Source organism: Macaca nemestrina, chromosome 19 (genome assembly GCF_043159975.1).
Source record: "Macaca nemestrina isolate mMacNem1 chromosome 19, mMacNem.hap1, whole genome shotgun sequence".
Taxonomy (NCBI): domain Eukaryota; kingdom Metazoa; phylum Chordata; class Mammalia; order Primates; family Cercopithecidae; genus Macaca; species Macaca nemestrina.
The window spans coordinates 83,848,266-83,868,006 of NC_092143.1; the positions used below are offsets into that span (position 1 = coordinate 83,848,266).

The following is a 19,741-nucleotide window of genomic DNA, read 5'->3' on the forward strand; positions in this document are numbered from 1 at the left end:
TCATGCCTGTAATCCCAGCACTTGGAGAGGCTGAGGTGGGCGAATCACGAGGTCAGGAGATCAAGACTATCCTGGCTAAGACGGTGAAACCTCGTCTCTACTAAAAATACAAAAAATGAGCCGGGCACAGTGGCGGGTGCCTGTGGTCCCAGCTACTTGGGAGGCTGAGGTCAGGAGTTGGAGACTAGCTTGGTCAATATGGTGAAACCACACCTCCACTAAAAATACAAAAATTAGCTGAGTGTGGTGGCACATGCTTGTACGCCCAGATACTTGGAAGGCTGAGGTGGGAGGATCACTTGAACCTGGGAGGCAGAGGATGCAGTGAGCCAAGATCACACCACTGCACTCCAGTCTGGGAGAGAGAGGGAGGCTCCGTCTCAAAAAAAATTAAAAAATAAAAAATAAAAAATCAAGTAGAATGCTCAAACAAGGATAATTTCCCTTCAATGCAAGATAAAAAGCAGCAGCCACAATTTAAAACTTTACTCCATAATGAAATCAGCATGAATTCTGAAACGAAGACACTGGGAAATTGCACTGGTTTGCAGAGGCAAGGCCTGTGCCTACCCCAAGGAGTTAGCAGTCTCCATGACAACCTGACTCCATTTTTAGTCTCCCAACCTTTGTCTGCTTGAGAACCATGAGCTTGAGTTACTGCTGAAAAACATTTGATTTTAACAATAAATTTAAGGTTTAATGATTGTTCACCTTTCCTCTGAAAGATTAGCTGAAAAGGACACAAATAATTCATGAGAGGTTTATGTTTGAGGCGATCACCACCAATACACACTTCGAAAAATACCATCACCATATATATATTTGCTTAAAAAAATTATGACAAGCTTCAGGTAAAAATAATTTTTAAAGGGTCCATTTTTCATTTACGTACAATCAATACATCGTATTTACATATATATGACTGAATCTTTATTCTATTTTCTTCATATAAGATATTTTAACTGGTAGGTAACTGCTCTATTCTGTTTTTATAGAAAGACTAAATACCTTCTTATTCACAGGCAGTTTTGATGATGCTAGTTTGTCTCCAAATTACGTACTGAATATAGTTAAAACCTTAATGAATAACATAAAAATTAAGATCCAGTATTAGCTTATTTTATGGGTCGCACTGGTTATTCCAGGAGTCAACTGCCTCTAGTGTGCATCAATTACAGCTGCAACAAAACAGAAATCAAGTGTGGTTCTGAAGACCTGGAAAAAGAAGTATGACTTCTACGACGTTCACCACTGCTTAATACTGCTACCGATGGGAAATTCTTACACTGGGTTCGTTTCTTTCCTTGTGATAACACTGATTTTTCTAGTGATATTTAATTTTAAAAAGGTATTTTACTTCTTTAACCCTCAGAGAACTTGTATATTTAGACAACTAACCAAAAAAATAATCAGACACATGTATCTTTGCCCACAGTTTCCAAAGGGTTAAAGTGCAGGAATTTTCCATACTGCTATACTTCTATACTGCTGTAAGGCACCTTATTCCACTTTTTTCTTAAAGGAAACTTTTTCTTTGGTTTCTTGTAACTTTTCAGTGAGTCTGTCTTTTGTTTCTTCCATCTTCTCTGTGATAAGCTCCTTTGTCTCCTCCATCCTGTCCTGTAGATACTCCTTGACGGGGGGTGGCGTGGACATGTAGCCATGACTGCGCAGATACTTCACAGTGAAGGACGTTCCTCCCAAAGTCACGGTATACCGAGCAGGTGTTGCAATCTTAAGCAAAAAGCAAAAAGAGACAAATCAAAACCTGGTTATTACCATCATCTTAAGCAAAAACAAGTTAAAATTAAAATTCTTGGTAGTAACCAATCAGAATAAATTGCCTCATTGTTTCACAAAGCTAATGTAGTAATATCCTATATGGTTTTCCCTCCTAACAAGAGACACTTCTTCTGTGAACTCATTTTATGAACGTTTGTCCTCCACACAATCCTGACCCAGATAACAGAATCATAGCACTGACATCCCTAATCGCATGCTAGTAAACTTGGGGAACAGCTCAACCTGGAAATCAGAAACAGGACTCAGTACCACTAAAAATAACAAAGGAACACATGTTTCTATTCCTTAAAACTCCTGCCATCCTGCCAAATGCTTTCTATCTGGAGCTAAACTAGAACTGAATGTCTTCAAATGGTGAGAGGCAGAGCATGAATCCACTCTCTGTTGGATTTAGGTTAGCTTCACTTCCAAATCCCTTTCCTTCTACCTTCTCATTACAATCTACCCTGAGTCTCAAATCCTAGCCAGTAATTTACATGAGGCCAAAAGTAGTAAAATGGCACACCTGCTGCAGATATGCACAGGTTTAACGTTAATCGTAACTTTTAGGACCAATGGTAAATAGCAGATGACTGGTCAAAGAGAAACATAAAAGTAAAAAGGCTGCATCATATATCTAAGTCAAAAATCAGGCCGGGTGCAGTGGCTCATGACTGTAATCCCAGCACTTTGGGAGGCTGAGGTGGGTGGATCACCTGAGTTCAGGAGTTCAAGACCAGCCTGGTCAAGATGGTGAAACCCAGTCTCTAATAAAAGTACAAAAATTAGCCGGGCATGGTGTCAGGCACCTGTAATCCCAGATATTCGAGAGGCTGAGGCAGGAGAATCGCTTGAACCCGGAGGCGGAGATTGCAGCGAACCGAGATCGCACCATTGCGCTCCAGCCTGGGCAACAAGAGTGAAGCTACCTCTCAAAAAAAAAAAAAAAATTCATAGGTGTTGGCAGGTACAATGGCTCACGCCTAAAATTCCAGCACTTTGGGAGGCTAAGACAGGAGGAGTGCTTGAGTTCAGAAGTTCAAAACTAGTCTAGGCAACATAATGAGACCGTGCCGTCTCTTAAAACAAAAAGAAAAAGAAAAAAGAAAAAGAAAAGAAAAATAATTAGCCGGGAGTAAGTGGCATGCACCTGTAGTTCCAGCTACTTGGGAGGCTGATGCAGGAGGACTGCTCAAGTTTAGGAGTTTGAGGCTGCAGGGAGCTGTGACTGCACCACTACACTCCAGTCTGGAAAACAGGGCAAGACCCTGTCTGAAACAAAACAAAACAAAACGCATAGGTGTGCCGTATAACAAAACTCTGAAAGAGCTGTCTGCTCTATCTCTAATTTCTCTTCTAAACACGTTAAAGCAAGCTTTCACCCATACCTCTTCACCAAAACTGCTTTCAAAGTCACAGTGACCTCTACAAAACTAAATCCAGTTGTCAATTTGGAACCAGCCCCTGAACCACTGGAACCATCCAAGACAGCTTTCACTTCTCTTCACTTGGCTCCAGGCCCTCAACTTGCTGGGCTTCCTTCTGGTTCATGGCGGCTTCTCATTTTTGCCAGTTCCTCCCTTTTCACCCACCTCTGAACATGGTGTGACAACAATCGATCCCTGGACCTCTTATTTTCTCTACCTATCTCACTGTCTGGTCTTTAGTGCCGTCTATACATGGATGATTGTTAACTTTAATCTCCAGACTGAACTTGTCCCCTGAATTCCAGTATGTACAACCACCTCCGGAGATTTGCATGTCTAATAAGATCTCAGACTTAATGCAGGTGAGTCACTTAATAGGGACACGTTCTGAGAAACGTGTCATTAGGTGATTTTGTTGTTGTGTGAAACATCACAGAGTGTACTTACACAAACCTAGATGGTACAGCCCTCTGCACATCAGGCCACAAGGTACAGCCTATTGCTCTCAGGCTGCAAACCTGGACAGCACAGCACTGCGCCGAATACAGCAGGCAATCTAAGAGCACAGTGAGTATCTGTATACCGAAACTATCTGAACATAGAAAAGGCAGAGTAAAAACATGACGTTCATAAAAACATGGGACCTGTGGGACCATCACTGCCTGCAGTCCACGGTTAACCGAAATGTTACTGGGTGGCACATGACTGCATGTTCAAAACTGACCTTCAGATCTTCAACTGTCCTACTTCACACCTGCTCCTCTCAAAGTCTTCCTCGTCTCAGAAAATGGCAATTCTATGCTTCCAGCTGCCCAGGCCAAAAACTTACAAGAAAGCTTCAACCCCTCTTTCTCTTCCGTAATTTATATCCAAATCATCAGAAAACCCCAGCAACCACGTCTTTAAAATACACTGAGAATCCAACTACTTCCTGCTACCACCTGGCTTCTGGCCACTTTTGCCTCTCGACTCAAGTACTGTAATCACCTCACCTCACACCAGGTCCCTTGGCTTTTCCCTTGGTCCTGCCATGGTCTGTTTAGAGGAGCCAAAGTGATTTTGATGGAACAGAGGCAAGATGCTTAAAATTGTCCAGAGGCTTTCCCTGTCCTCAGGGTAAAAAGCAAAGTCCCTGTAAGAGCCGACAAGGCTTTCCTGATCTGATGACGCGCCATTCTCTGCCCTGTTCACCAATTCCAGTCACACTGGCTTCCCTGCATCCCTTAAATACTCCCAGGATCCCGCAGCCTCAGAACTTGCCTTTCGAGTTTTCTCCGTTCGGAACGCTTCTCCCTCTTGGAGGAGCAACTATCTCACCTTCTCAGCAAGGTGTGCCGTCTCCCACTGAAAAACAAACTATCTCACCTTCTCAGCAAGGTGTGCCGTCTCCCACTGAAAAACAAACTATCTCACCTTCTCAGCAAGGTGTGCCGTCTCCCACTGAAAAACAAACACCACAAACACACCCCCATCCCTGGTTTCCTTTCTTAGCACTTACCGTCACCTATGTGCACATACTGTGTGCGTGCAGCACTTCTAACTTTATCTTGTCTCCCCAACCCACCATCACTCACTACACTATCTGCTCCACAAGGCAGGTATTTTGCACTGTCTTCTTTGATGCATTTACTCCCAGTACCTAGAACGGTATCTGGCACACAGAGGAGGCTAAAACTCTGGGTGTATTTCAAAGCAGTCAGTGAATACGTCCTGCAGCCAACGGCCGCCAGACCACACAAGCCACACTGCACTTGGGGGCTTTGTCTTGATGAAGCAAAAAATCTGTGTCTGTTGTTCTGTCTGAGAAACTACAGACAACACGCAGGAGAATTCCCTCCACACCTCCTGCCTCACAGAGGAAGAGCGAGGGAAGAACCACCACCGGCACTCATCTTCCTACCATGACGCCTACAGCTTCGTTTTCAGTCCCAACTCCACAAACACACGCTGAGCATTTTATTCACCTACAGAACACAATACCGGGGCAGTGAAAAAACAACAAGAAAGAAGACATGATTCTGAATTCCCGGGAGCTCCTAATCAAATAAAGAAAACAAACACTTAACACCTAGCACAGACTGTGCTATCAACTGTCATGCTATGGGAGTGGGATAAGGAGCAATTAAATTAGGGAAGGTTTACATCAGCATGATAGTTTGACTTACTCGGGTTAAAGTTATACCCACCATAACTAGAAACTTGGTAATTTTTAAATTTAATACACTTTAATGTAGAAAAACTCAACAATTAAATGTTAGCCCTCTCATCAAAATTGTAATAAAAGAGGAAATCTACCAAGATTTCAGAGGATGCTAATGAGGATGACAGAATGAAACAATGCTACTTTTCAGTAATGCTATAAAACCGTAATTCTTAGATATTCTTATACAACAGAAGTAAAATAAAACATCTAGCTTCTCAGTGTTTTCCACCTTCTTAGGTAGAAGTTTCACAGACTCTCAAAAATATTTGTCAATTTAGAAAATGAGATTAATATGGCTAAACTCCACAATTTACAGTGAGTCTTCCCTTCCAAAATAAAGACCCATAGGCATAGAAGCGATCAAGATGACGTTGTCAGGCCAGGTGCAGTGGCTCATGTCTGTAATCCTAGCACTTTGCGAGGCCAAGGGCCGGCAAATCACCTGAGGTCAGAAGTTCGAGAGCAGCCTGACCATCAGGTAGAAACCCCGTCTCTACTAAAAAAATTCGAAATTAGCCAGGCATGGTGGCACACGCCTGTAATCCCAGCTACTCGGGAGGCTAAAGCAAGAGAACTGCTTGAACCCGGGAGGCAGAGGTTGTGGTGAGCTGAGATCGCGCCATTGTACTCCAGCCTGGGCAACAGGAGCGAAACTCTGCCTCAAAAAAAAAAAGATGGGCCGGGTGCGGTGGCTCAAGCCTGTAATCCCAGCACTTTGGGAGGCCGAGACGGGCGGATCACGAGGTCAGGAGATCGAGACCATCCTGGCTAACACGGTGAAACCCCGTCTCTACTAAAAAATACAAAACACTAGCCGGGCGAGGTGGCGGGTGCCTGTAGTCCGAGCTACTCGGGAGGCTGAGGCAGGAGAATGGCATAAACCCGGGAGGCGGAGCTTGCAGTGAGCTGAGATCCGGCCACTGCACTCCAGCCTGGGCGACAGAGCGAGACTCCATCTAAAAAAAAAAAAAAAAAAAAAAAAACAACAACAACAAAAAAAGATGATGTCTGAATCCAGAGAATAGTTATAAAGATTATCAACTTTTAAAATGAAACATATGTTAGGTTAAAATCTAACAAAAAAGGGTTTATAAGACAATTTGGATTAAACCTATTTTACTTGCTAAGAAAAGATCAACTATTAAAAACAGTAAAATAGGGGACCTCCTCTTTCGGCTTTGGAGGCCCCTCCTTCTGTCTCTGTACAGGGGAGCTTCTTCCTTCTCCCTTCCTTCTTGCCCCTTCTTGCCTATTAAACTCTCTGCTCCCTAAAACCACACACAGAAAACAAAACAAAAAACAGTAAAATAAATGCTAAATTTTGCTAACAAGTCAGGTGGCATGCAGATCACTGAATAAGAAAAATAAATATAATTAATATCTTAAAATAACTGTCTCCATTTATCAACAGGAGCAAAAATGTCAAACAGACGGCTAGTGCCGTGGAAAATCACACAAGTCTAACAACTATCTGATCAAAGCAAGTTATGGATCATCTACCAATTTTTAAGGCATTTCTTCCTAAAACCACATTTTTACTTCTGCTTTATTTTGTTATCTTGTACTCCCAGCCACTCGGGAGGCGGAGGCAGAAGAATCACTTGAACCCGGGAGGCGGAGGTTGCAGTGAGCTGAGATGGCGTCACTGCACTCCAGCCTGGGCAACAAGAGTGAAACTCCATCTCCAAACAAAAAAAAACTGTTATCTTACATTATTCACCAGACATATCAGAGACGAAATACAGTGTTTCAAGTTACAAAATACAATCGGAAGCTAACACGGAGTCTCATGGGGAGATGAGCAGGCCCCTGGTGAGGTCTGAGGAGCAAGGGTTTGTCACGGTACCCACCTTAAACAAGGCATACGCCGTGAGCGCGTTTCCACTCTGCGAGTTCTTCAGGATGCTCACCACACCGTCAGGTAACCCAATGAGCTCCAGAAAAGGAACGACATTCACTCCTCTACAAAAAAAAAAAAAAAAAGGTAACTTTCATATGTACAAACTTTTAAGGATATTTTCAAAAATTATCTGAAAATACCAAAACCACACTATAATTTTACTAAATTTTGCTTAAAAGTTGATTCTACATTATCAAGCACTTTACCTTTACTCTAAGAGAACATCTTACTTGATGTACAAAATGCAACATACACACAAACATCACATCACGTGGTATCTTACCGCCTACAACTCCTATTTGCTTCATGTGGGCATCCTAATATGTTTAGAAAAAGAGGCAGTTATTAGAATAAAATTAACAGCTTTAAGTAAAGTATGAGAAAAGGATTAGAATCATTTGCCTGGTCTTAGTTTCCTCAACCAAACACCACTTCCTTGGAATGCTCCAACTCACATTTTAAGACCTAAAATTTTTACCTTTAAAATTACATGGGTTTTTTTGTTGGTTTTTTTTTTTAGACCGAGTCTTGCTCTGTCGCCAGGCTGGAGCGCAGTGGTGCAATCACAGCTCACTGCAACCTCTGACTCCCAGGTTCAAGCGATTCTCCTGCCTCAGCCTCCTGAGTAGCTGGGATTACAGGCGCGTACCAGCACACCCAGCTAATTTTTGTATTTTTAGTAGAGATGGGGTTTCATCACATAGGCCAGGATGGTCTCCACCTCCTGACCTCATGATCCGCCCGCCGCAGCCTCCCAAAGTGCTGGGATTATAGGCGTGAGCCACAGTGCCCAGCCAATTACATGTAATTTTATGTGTAACACTGCATCGTAAAAGCAAGAGACATTTTAACATCACGTTAGTGTGTTATCATGCAAAGAATAAATGATACTATGGGTTTGATGAAAACTTCACTTACTCTAAAAGGATGCTTCTTTTAACATTCTTAAGGCAGGTGAAGAAGCAATTAACATATATCACAACAAATTTCTGGAGGCAGGAGAGAAGGCAGAGAAAGTCTTCAACCTGAGCCGTGACTTCATTTCCAGTTTCCTGATTATTAACATTTCTGAGCCGTGACCCCTTCATTTCCAGTTTCCTGATTATTAACAGTCCTGAGCCCTGGCTGCTTCATTTCCAGTTTCCTGATTATTAACAGTCCTGAGCCCGACTTCTTCATTTCCAGTTTCCTGGTTATTAATATTCCTGAGCCTTGGCTTCTTTATTCTAGTTTCATGATTATTAACATTTTGCCACAATGGCTCTTGCTCTTGCTCTCCCTGGACACTGTGATCCTTCACCCCTAAATTAGAACGAAGACATTCACCTACACAAACATCACATTTATAACAGACACGACAGTCTACAGTTAATATATAATCTAGATGACAGTTTCCTAAATTGTCCCAGTATATCCCTTATGGCTATTTTTCCTGTCTCTCTAGTCTGCTTTTCTCTAGAAGTGCTTCTCAGCATTATACGGTGGAGGAGGGCAGGATGTCTCTCTTGACACTGAGATTTCTGAAGCATGCAGGCTGGCCGCTCTTCGAAGGACACCTCTCACCTTGGGTTTGTCCGATTGTTTCCTCAAGATGAGATTCACGTTAAGTACTTTCCACAGGAAAACAACAGAGTGGACACTGTCCACCTCAGCACATCACAACAAGGGACACACAAGTCAGTCTGTCCATCCTTAGTGTAGCAAGACGAGCCGCAGACAAAACTCCTCAGACACCGAGTTAAAGGAGGAAGGGCTTTATTCAGCCGGGAGCATCGGCAAGACTCACGTCTCAAGAGCCGAGCTCCGAGTGAGCAGTTCCTGTCCCTCTTAAGGGCTCACAACTCTAAGGGGGTCCGCGTGAGAGGGTCGTGATCGACTGAGCAAGCAGGGGGTACATGACTGGGGGCTGCATGTATCGGTAATTAGAACAGAACAGAAAAGGGCAGGGATTTTCACGGTGCTTTTCTAAACAATGTCTGTAATCTGTAGATCACATAACCGATTAGGTCAGGGGTCGATCTTTAACTACCAGGCCCAGGGTGTGACACCACGCTGTCTGCCTGTGGATTTCATTTCTGCCTTTTAGTTTTTACTTCTTTCTTTGAAGGCAGAAATTGGGCATAAGACAATATGAGGGGTGGTCTCCTTCCTTATTCCTCCCCTTTGAGAACTTCACTCAATAGTGGGAGTTCTCACTTTCGTTCTCACTACCCATGTCTTCTTGCAAGACAGATCGATAGTGATTCACATAGTGCACTTGTGCTGAAGCATTCTGGTGAACTAAGGTAGTGATGAAGCTTTTTATCATTTGAAGAAGTACAGGAGCAAACAAGGGAGCAGTAAGCAGGTTCCTATTACTATTACGACTCCTATTGTAAGAGTTTTAAATCCTCCTAGCGCTGGCAACCATTTTCTAAACACAGCCCCAGGATCAAATCCATGCCACACGTGCACGGGCACATGTGCCAGTTTTGTCATATCTCTAACTATGTCTTCAACTACTTGCCCTTGATCAACTATGTGTAGACCAGCAATTAGTAAGGTTAAATTTCCTACAGACCCCTCCTTTAGCTGCTAGCAAGTAGTCGAGAACCAATCTATTTGGATAGATAGCATTTCTCATCTGAGTTTCTTGCTGGGCCAGAAGAGTCAAGACTCTGCCAGTCTTATTAGTGATTATATCTAAGACAGCTTCTAACCATACGATTCAGCTGACCATGTAAATGGGGGTCTGGTATCCCCACGAGCCATCTTGTGCCCAAGTACCAGGCCCATAATATTGTGTGATTCTCTCAGGGGGCCATTCATCATCTTTCCAATCTCCTATAGCTATGCTTCTCTTCACAGGAAGCATAGACAGGGAAGCCCAGGAGTTCGCCTGCCTTTATGGGCAGTAGGAAGAAAGCTGGTTTAATGGTGCCAATACCACAACTACCTGCCCACTGGTCGGTAATTTGGTGTAAGCTCCATGCCCACACACCCAGTATGAGCCAGTGGGGGCTGTCCAGTCCCGGTGGGACTCCGGGTGGGTCCACACGGTTTGCAACTTTGGGCATTTACTAAATGGATTTTTCTTAGTGTGGTTTGAACTCCACCAGGGGGTTGTTTTTGTAGCACTATCACACAGTTTTTGCCTAAGGCAGCTGAGTCTTCCCACAGGAAGAGTGAAGTCCTTCCCCACTCTTGCTATACAGTATTGTCTAATGATTGAGGCTGTTAGGACCCAGAAGTTATCAGGCTGATTCTTTTGAGCTGAGAATTCATCAGGAACTGGGTCTATAGGTACTAATTCTTGGGCTTCCCACGGCCACTGATCTCCCATTACAGTTCCTCCACATACATAACATGAAGTGACAATAAGAGACTGGACTACATGCTCAGTTAATTGCAAAAACAAATTTCTTGTTTTTCCTGGAATTTCTGGTACTGGCACATTCAGTTCATCATAGAAGGTTTGAAATACTGGCTCAGGAGAGCGTTTGTAAACTTCTCCTCAAACCATGAGGATCCAGTCCAGCCCCATCCATTCCTAGGGTTACACGCTCCCCTTTTTTCCAGCGAGGATCAAGGGAGTTGGTTATTACTAGTTCTAAGGGGTTACACTGACCACTGGTACAGGAAGGGCCACTTTTCCCTTTCTGAAGGTGGACAGGATCCTCTTCATTTTTTATCCAAGTAGCCTAAATGACACAAGACCAGTATCCACATTCATTTCCACACAGTCCTAATTCTGACAAACGTACTTATTTTCTGCCATATGGCCTCTTTCCTAATTAAGAGAACCACATCCTATTCCTACCTTGTTACTATTAATATGACAGCACAGGCATCAAACTTCAAGATGACTTATTTGGACACCCCTTTTTCTTTTGTTTTGGCTAACACTTTACTCGTATCATTTATGAGGCCCCACCAGTCCTCAGCCCTTAATCTTATTTCAAAAACTGTGGTCATGGGAGGCTCAGATGGGTCATAACACACATCAGGTTGGTCATTTCCTGGGCTACACACCTTATATAGAATAGCATTATACAAACAAGTTCTTTCTAGAGTCCCAGTACACTTATAATAACCATAAAATAGGACTGTAGCAACTTTTTGTGCTACCTCAGTGACTTGATGAATACACTGGGAATAGTCCTCAGTCTGAGGAAGGTCATTTGAAGTCCTTACTGGACAAGCCCAAATTTTAAGGAAAATGAATCCTGCGATGAGTTTTCTCACGCTTCGGCCGTGTGTGGACCAGTCAGCTTCCGGGTGTGACTGGAGCAGGGCTTGTCATTTTCTTCAGAGTCCCTGTGCAGGGGCTGGCGAGGCTGCTCCCGCCCACATGCAGCTCCCAGTCTACTGATGTTCAAGGACGGTCTCCAAGGTTGGGCCCTCTACAATAAACTGAGTCTAACACCTTTACACAGTTATGTTCAACTGGGCTCTGTGATCCCGGGAGCAAGGTGGCAGAGTTTAGGGTGCTGCAACCTTCAATGGTTATGTGGGGATTTTCACAGAGCAAGCTTTGGTACTTGGTTAATCTAGCATTTGCCAGCCAATGACGGTCTTCGGTATTCATCAAAGTTACCACAGCATGGCGGACCTTTACATTCAGGTTTTGCCCAAGGGTTAGTTTACCTGCTTCTTGTGCTAACAGGGCCCTTGCTGCCAGGGCCCTCAGACACGGGGGCCAACCTTTAGAAACCCCGTCCAGTTGTTTTGAGAGAGAGGCCACTAGCCTTGGCCAGGGCTCCACAGTCTGGGTTAAAACTCTAACTGCCATTTTTTCTCTTTCTGACACATACAGTGTAAAGGGTTTTGTCCGGTCAGGTGGCCCCAGGGCTGGGGCCGACATGAGTTTTTCTTTTAATTCATGAAAAGCTCGTTGCTGTTGGTTGTCATAGATGCAGTTTATCCAATTTACATTTTTATTAACTGTCACCCACCAAAATATTGACTCAAATCCTACAGCTATTTGATTTCAAGCTTTAATTTCATCTGGTATTCCCCGTGGGACTCCAATTGTGTCTAAATAGACGTGAGAGTCAAAAGACCCATTAGGGGCTTCTCTCACTTTACAAGGTCTTATTTTTCCTCACTCTGGTTGATGAAATACCAGGGTGAAAGGGATTGCCAATTGGACTAAAGTACAAGTGCCACTCCAGTTATTCAGCAGAGTGCCCAGTAAAGGTCCACCACAACGCCACCACACATCCGCTGGGGGATGAACAAGGGCTGACTGATTGATAAGCCCTTCAAAATTCTGAACCTCACTGCATCCCTTCAGGTCTCCAAGGAACGCTAAGTTTCCTCCCTGTCATGAGAGAACCGAAGTGAACTTAGTGTTGGGAGACGGAGGCTGCATGGCCCTCGGGGGCTGACCCACAGGGTGCTGGACTTTGGGATATAGCAGAGAGAGCTTGGCATGACTTACCACTTCAGGCTGTAGAATCCTGGAAAAGAGCTACCATGCAGCCCATGCCTGGTCAACTGGAGGGCCACCTTAGTGGAAGGGGGACAATCTGGGCCTCTGGCCTACCATGTGCACATGCATAACAACTGCTTTTGTTTCACGTGCGGATGGAATATTTGATCCATTCCAATCAGGCATTTCCATCTTGGTGTCCTGTCTTAATTGCCAACATTTGTTTTAAGTCTTTAACTTCTATGATCCTCTAGTAAAATGAATGTATGATTTCAGGAAATTACAAAACCCAGTTGGGGCGGTCCATCCTTGCTCTTTAGTGGTCCACAGAATGTTGGACCAACTACGGCATAAAAGCTCTACACTGGGGAGCGAGACTCCCGGTTAACACTGGAGTCTTTATCGAAACTTCCCCGGATTAAATGGTCCTAATTTACTAATGCCCAGTCTGAGGACAGTCAGGAGGGACAGAGGTACTTTTCTGAAGCAGAGAGCTGTCTTTGACTTGGCCAGTTCCCACAGGGTATAACAAGGCAAGCATTAAATGCAATACTTTGAGGCGAAATTGATTTGGTTATGTTAATAACTAGATGGTCAGCAATAGAGCGAGGAAAGAAGAAAGAGTAATAGAATAGACGAAAGAGTTAAATTTTTCTTAGCTTTAGTTTGGTAGGGTTTTCCCCTGGGACTGTGGCCCATGATTCTGGAGGGGGTGGTACTTTCTTGACTCAGTTGTGATCAGTCCGTCCTTTTTTCACTGTATGAACAGCAGTCTTGGTGGGTAGCAGCACAAGGTAGGGTCCTTCCTAGGCTGGCTTGAGTTTCCTTTCTTTTCACCCTTTGATGAGAACGTGATCTTCAGGCTGGTGCTGGTTTACCGGAAACTCTAGGGGTGGTACCTGTGCTAACAGACTTTTACTTTGGAGAGAAGGGAAAGTGGAAGATAAACCAAGTATGTAATTTCTAAGAAATTGATCTTTTGTTTTAAATGTGGGGACATCAGCAGTGGACTTTATAGTCCTTGGTGCCTTTCTACGGAGAAATTTCCTTTAGCACCTGTTTTTATTAGTTTTTGGACCAAAGAAGCCAAACACCATTTTATATTTGACAATGCTTCCTGTATTATTTTTATACCAGATAAGCTAAATTTCACCTTTATATTAGTGTGTTATTAATGTTAAACTTAGTTTTAATAAACCTTTCTATACATATTTAGTCAATTGTTTAATGTCAGACCATAAGGTAAGATTTTTATAGACTCTTTTTAACCTTTTATAATTTTTGTTAAAGAGCAGGTTAGTGCTTTAAGAAAAACTCGTTGTGTTTTTACTTTAATGTCCAGTTCACAGAAAAACTGATAACACCCCTTTAACTTTAGCTAGTATGTTTACACACAGAATTTTCTTTACAATTAAAGTTTTAAAACTTGCTTAAACCTTAAAAACAATAATTTTTTAACCTTTTAATGTAGGTAAAAATATACATTTTTATACTTCCTTATAATCCTTTTATCAAAAGTATATTTTACTTTCCTTATACACCTTGCACATCAACTGGTTTGTTTTTTTTTCAATAGTTGTATATTAAGGAGGCCTAGTTACTTTTAAATTATACAACATTTCTTGCATAAATTCCTTTTTTAACATTTTTCTCTTTCACGACTTTCGCAGACAATTCTTTGAAATGCCTCAACTTTCTGACTTAATACAAACATTTTTTTGTTTAAACAACCAGTTAATTCATTTCAGGACAAGAATTTACTATATAATACTCTTTTTACATAAACTCTGCCCCCCTGCTTTTTTTTTTTTTGAAGATGATAACCATTCTTTTCCAAAGTGAACTCTTTATGTCGGTGGACTAGACTGTCTAAGGCCACAAGATCAAAAGTTACTATAATATATGCCACACTGTTAACTTTTAGCAAACTTCACTTTTGTTGAAAACCTTGTAAGTTAGGGATTTTAATTATCCTTTGCTATTAATAAGACCTTATTTTGTCCAAATTAACTCAGTAGTGATGGCTTTTTTTTTTTTTCTTCCTTCAATTACCCGGGAGGAACCATCGATCATCCTGTCCTGAAAGGAGTTCCTCCTAGGTCTGGTCGGACCTTTGCATGGTAATTAAGATTTAGATGCCCTGTTAGGAAAACTTCTGGGTTAAGGGAATTTTCAGTGGTTAATGTTAAATCATCCCTTTTTTATTTTTTTAACTACTTGTATATTTCTCTTTCTTTCTTTGACTTTCTGTCTTTTTTTTTTCTTTTCTTTTTTTTTTTTTTGGAGACAGAGTCTCGCTCTGTTGCCCAGGCTGGAGTGCAGTGGCCGGATCTCAGCTCACTGCAACCTCTGCCTCCTGGGTTCACGCCATTCTCCTGCCTCAGCCTCCCGAGTAGCTGGGACTACAGGCGCCCGCCACCTCGCCCGGCTAGTTTTTTGTTTTTTTTTTTTAGTAGAGACGGGGTTTCACCGTGTTAGCCAGGATGGTCTCGATCTCCTGACCTTGTGATCCGCCCGTCTCGGCCTCCCAAAGTGCTGGGATTACAAGCTTGAGCCACCGCGCCCGGCCCTTTCTCTCTCTTTTTGACTTTCCTTTTGCCTCTGTCTCTTCCTCTTTTTCTCCTTGACTCCCTCTTTGTCTGTCTCTTTCTCTCTCTCTCTTTGCCTCTTTTCCTCTCTGTCTCCTTCCTCTCTCTCTCTCTCTCTCTCTCTGCTGGTCTTTCCTTGCCTCTGCCAGCCACTTATGCTGCTGTTCTCTCAACCACTGTGGAGAGGGGGGGTGGGGGGCATCTAAAACCAGCTCTAACCAAGTGTCTATGTATGGGAACTGGTCTGGGTGCTCTGGCTTACAGGTTGCCTTGTGTCATACCTTTGAAACAAGGGACCTGTCCAGGCTTCCATCTGACGGCCAACCTACCTCTAATGCTGGCCAGTCTATTTCACACAAAGTTATAAGTTTTCCTGGTGTCACAGTAACACCATAATCTCCCTTAAATCCTTTCTTGAAATTTTTCAACATAGTTCCTAGCAGAGTGGGCTTACTTTGTGCCTGACCCATGCTTTCTCGAGACAACACACACACACCACAAAACAAAGAATGGGCAAAAAGGGTACACACACACTTCTATGGTTTACACCAAACCAGAATCAAAACCAAAATCAGAGTATCAAGAAATCCAAGCCAGCTCAAAACCAAAATCAAAGTATCGAGCAATCCAAGTCAAGTCAAAAACAAAAACCAAAGTGCCGGTACAGGCAAGCCGTGGGTGATCAGGCCACGCTTCCACTCAAATGGAGTGGGCAAGTTTCAAAGACCAGTCTTACCAACTTTCAGATGTCCAGACTCCAAGTGCCAGTTCCTTCCCGGTGTTCAGCCACTGCGTTGATCCTCCGCAGGGGCCTGCCATGTGCTGCTCTGGCGAGGCGGTCCACTGGGGCAACTGCCTTCCAGGGAGCACTCTCAGGATCTGCGGCGCTCAAGCTGGCCAGAGTTCCCCGCAGGGATGCTCCACAGGGCAGGCCTGAGCCGCCTAAGGGGGTTGCCTCAACCCTCCGTTAATCACCTCGCTTCCTGGTCAGGGAACCAAGAAATGTAGCAGGACGAGCCACAGACAAAATCCCTCAGACACCGAGTTAAAGAAGGAAGGGCTTTATTCAGCCACGGGCATCGGCAAGCCTCCTGTCTCAAAAACCAAGCTCCCCGAGTGAGCGATTCCTGTGCCTCTTAAGAGCTTAAAACTCTAAGGGGGTCCACAGGCACTGGTAATCACAACGGAACAGAAAAGGACAGGGATTTTCCCAGTGCTTTTCCATACAGTGTCTGTAATCTATAGATAACATAACCGATTAGGTCAGGAGTCGATCTTTAACTACGAGGCCCAGGGTGTGGGGCCGGGCTGTCTGCCTGTGGATTTCATTTCTGTCTTTTAGTCTTTACTTCTTTCTTTGGAGGCAGAAATTGGGCATAAGACAATATGAGGGGTGGTCTCCTCCCTTATTAGCATTACTGAGTTTGCCTCTTGGTGAAGGCAGGGCCCGTAGACCTCCACTGTAAAAGCAGCTTTCCCTGTGACATTAAGAAAGAGCATTGCCTAGATCTATTGTGATTACGGTAATGGTAAATTCTGAATATTTTTAATATTAACTAGGGAAAAGATGCCCCACTCTGTGACTTCATCATAATACTAAGCAGTTCAGGGAGCACCCTCAGCAGATACGGCTGATCATCCTCAAGAAAGGACTATTAAAATTACTTATCATCAGAAGTCAGAGGAAAACAGAACAATGTAAGGAAACTTTAAACAGATAAATTAAAAAATAAACTATGAGTCCAATCTCATTTCTTCTACCTTCATTCTTTCTTCTATCTTCAGTTTCAATTCTTTTTCAAACCTCTTTCTAGATAACAACTAAATCTCATTAACATAAGGTTTAGGGCAGGCGGTGTCAACACTGTCAACACTTGTCTCTATAAAAAAATTAAAAAATAAAAGATCATACAACAATGGACTGAGACTCCAGGAACAAGCTGCATCGTCACTGGCTTGTGTCCTCTGTCAGAAAAAGCAAGCATCAAGGTCCACTTTTTTTTTTTTTTTTTTTAAGATGGAGTTTTGCTCTGGGCTGGCCTGCAATAGCATGATCTCGGCTCACGGCAACCTCCACCTCCTGGGTTCAAGTGATTCTCCTGCCTCAGCCTCCTGAGTAGCTAAGATTACAGGCTCTGTAATCCTGTAGTGTAATGCACCACCATGCCCGGCTAATTTTTGTATTTTTAGTAGAGATGGGGTTTCTCCATGTTGGTCAGGCTGGTCTCGAACTCCCGACCTCAGGTGATCCACCCACCTCAGCCTCCCAAAGTGTTGGGATTACAGGCGAGAGCCACTGCGCCCGGCCCCACTTATTTCTGTTGATTTGACTTTTCTTAAAAATAACTTTCATTTCTCCTGGAAGTACTGAATGTGAAGTATTAATGAGGGTCTGATTCAAACAGAAACATCTATTGTTTGTCACTTTCTACTCTGAACTGCCCACAGCCAGCCAGGAATCTGTGCTTCACAAACTGCCAGCTTTACAACTGTTTCCACAGAGGAAGAAACACACAAGGACAAAAGCACATTCGCCGTCTGGATACAGTGCAGTAGAAGTAATCAGGGTTTTGCCTCAGAGTAGGTCTGTAACTTTAGGAACCTGAGGTCTCAAACACAAGGCATCTAAATGCAGGAACCACACCACCACTGCTGAGCCACATTTGACCAAACTAAAGCACTTCTGAACAGAAGACATCAGATCTCTGCAAGGCTTTGCCAGAGAGGAGTGGCAACAAAGCTCACTTTAAAATAAAATCTATTAGCATGCACAATTTAGAACTCCCTGAAATAAAGAATTTCAAAAGCCTGAGAACTTCATCACTCTGTTAACTAAATATAGAATGACATTTTGCTCTACAGTCCTAGAAAGGCAGTAACGCGACCTGTCAGAGTAACTAAGACAAACACTGGTCAGTAATGAGGCATGATGTCAAATGCCCGTCTTTCCAGCTACAAACTATTTTTCTCCCTTTCTTTTAATAGTAATAGGCAACAAGCAAATAACACAGAACTTTTTTCAGCTAAAACAAACAAACGAACAACACTAAAATATAACTAGCCTCTTGTCAGGTGAACTGACAATCTGTATTTAGTATAATCAACTTCAATTTTTACAATACAATCATCCCACAGTGAAAATATTCTAATTCCTTTTTCTTTCATCCATTAGTCTGATTTTTTTAAGCATTACTTGTGATTAAGATCTTCATTTAGAACAAATCGACTTTCACATTTTAAAGGAGCTAATAAAAACCTCAGGGACCTGTCCATTTTAAATTCTCTCCGTGATGCTATGACAGAATTGACACAGTGGTCGTGGCAGGCAGTAGTGGTGGTCTGGCAACCAGATTCCTATGCTAACAGCCCCAAAGCAAGGCGTAATGGGGAAGGGTATTATTTTAAAGTTGACAGTTGTACCACCATGTTTACGTATAAGCATTTTGCAAAAAAAGAGGGGGGAAAATAAAACTAACAAAGTTGCATTTTACAGGGGATGGCAGAGCATCACCCACAACTGCTTTAGGTGCCACACAACACTGAAGAAATCTTAAGCATTATTAAGATCACTAGATCATTCTGGGTCTACTTTTTCAGTTACAGAACTTTTGCCAAAAAGAATAAGGAAAAGTAAAAGGAACAAAAATATTATTCTTAACAACCTAAACGAGAATCTCATATTCAATTAATTAAATGCTTGAATTTCTCCCTCTCAGGCCACCCTGGAGGCTGAACGCCTTGCCTTACAAGTCAACCTGACGAGGGCAAAGAAAGAAGCACTTTTCATGTCATCGTTCACAGACTGAATCACAAAATCCTCCATGACTCAAAAAAGAAAAGTTAATACGTAGAAATCCATTCATTACACAACAGGGCTGAATGCCTACAATAACTTTTGATCAAAATGGTAACTTTATGTTCTGTGAAAAAACCAAGGGCAGTTTTGAAGACTTCTATAAATATAAACATGTCCAAAAATGTCATTAATAAACCAAGAAACACTTCCATACAATATACACCTAAAGAATCTTCTGCAAGTAAAGATACAATTCTTAAAGAAAATGATACGCAACAAAGAAGGATATAATTAAATAACAGGAACATAATGTAAAGATACAAAGTGAAACAGAACAGCATCAATTACACAAGGTGAAAAAAAATCCTTTTAGAAATTTTGTCAAGAAACTTATGTGATCCTGTGTTCCCAATAATAAGTAGTTTCTATTCCATCACCCTGGAAGAGCTACTTACAGCTTAGTCTGCAATAGGCTGCTTCTAAGGAGTGAGCTTTATGTACAACACTAACCATAATTTGTTAATGTCTTGATATCAAGCCGTTAAATATAATCAAGCACTGAAAACCACTCAACTCTGGAAAGTATAAAGTAATTCTCAACCCATTAGGAGAGTTTACTGAAGTGTCAAAGT

The 19,741-nt window shown here is 42.6% G+C and overlaps 1 protein-coding gene across 4 annotated transcripts in view; it reads right to left on the reverse strand.

Annotated features, from left to right (window-relative positions):
• Positions 1-802: 802 nt before the first annotated feature.
• LOC105478943 (family with sequence similarity 210 member A) overlaps positions 803-19,741 on the reverse strand; it is a 63,410-nt gene continuing 44,471 nt past the window's right edge. For all 4 annotated transcript variants that reach the window (XM_011736697.2, XM_071085769.1, XM_011736699.2 and 1 more), the window contains 2 exons: positions 7,263-7,374; positions 803-1,734 (listed from right to left, as the gene is read on the reverse strand). In XM_011736697.2, coding sequence (XP_011734999.2) covers positions 1,501-1,734; positions 7,263-7,374 — 346 coding nt within the window. In that variant the 3' untranslated portion in view covers positions 803-1,500. The remainder of the gene's footprint in view (positions 1,735-7,262; positions 7,375-19,741) is intronic.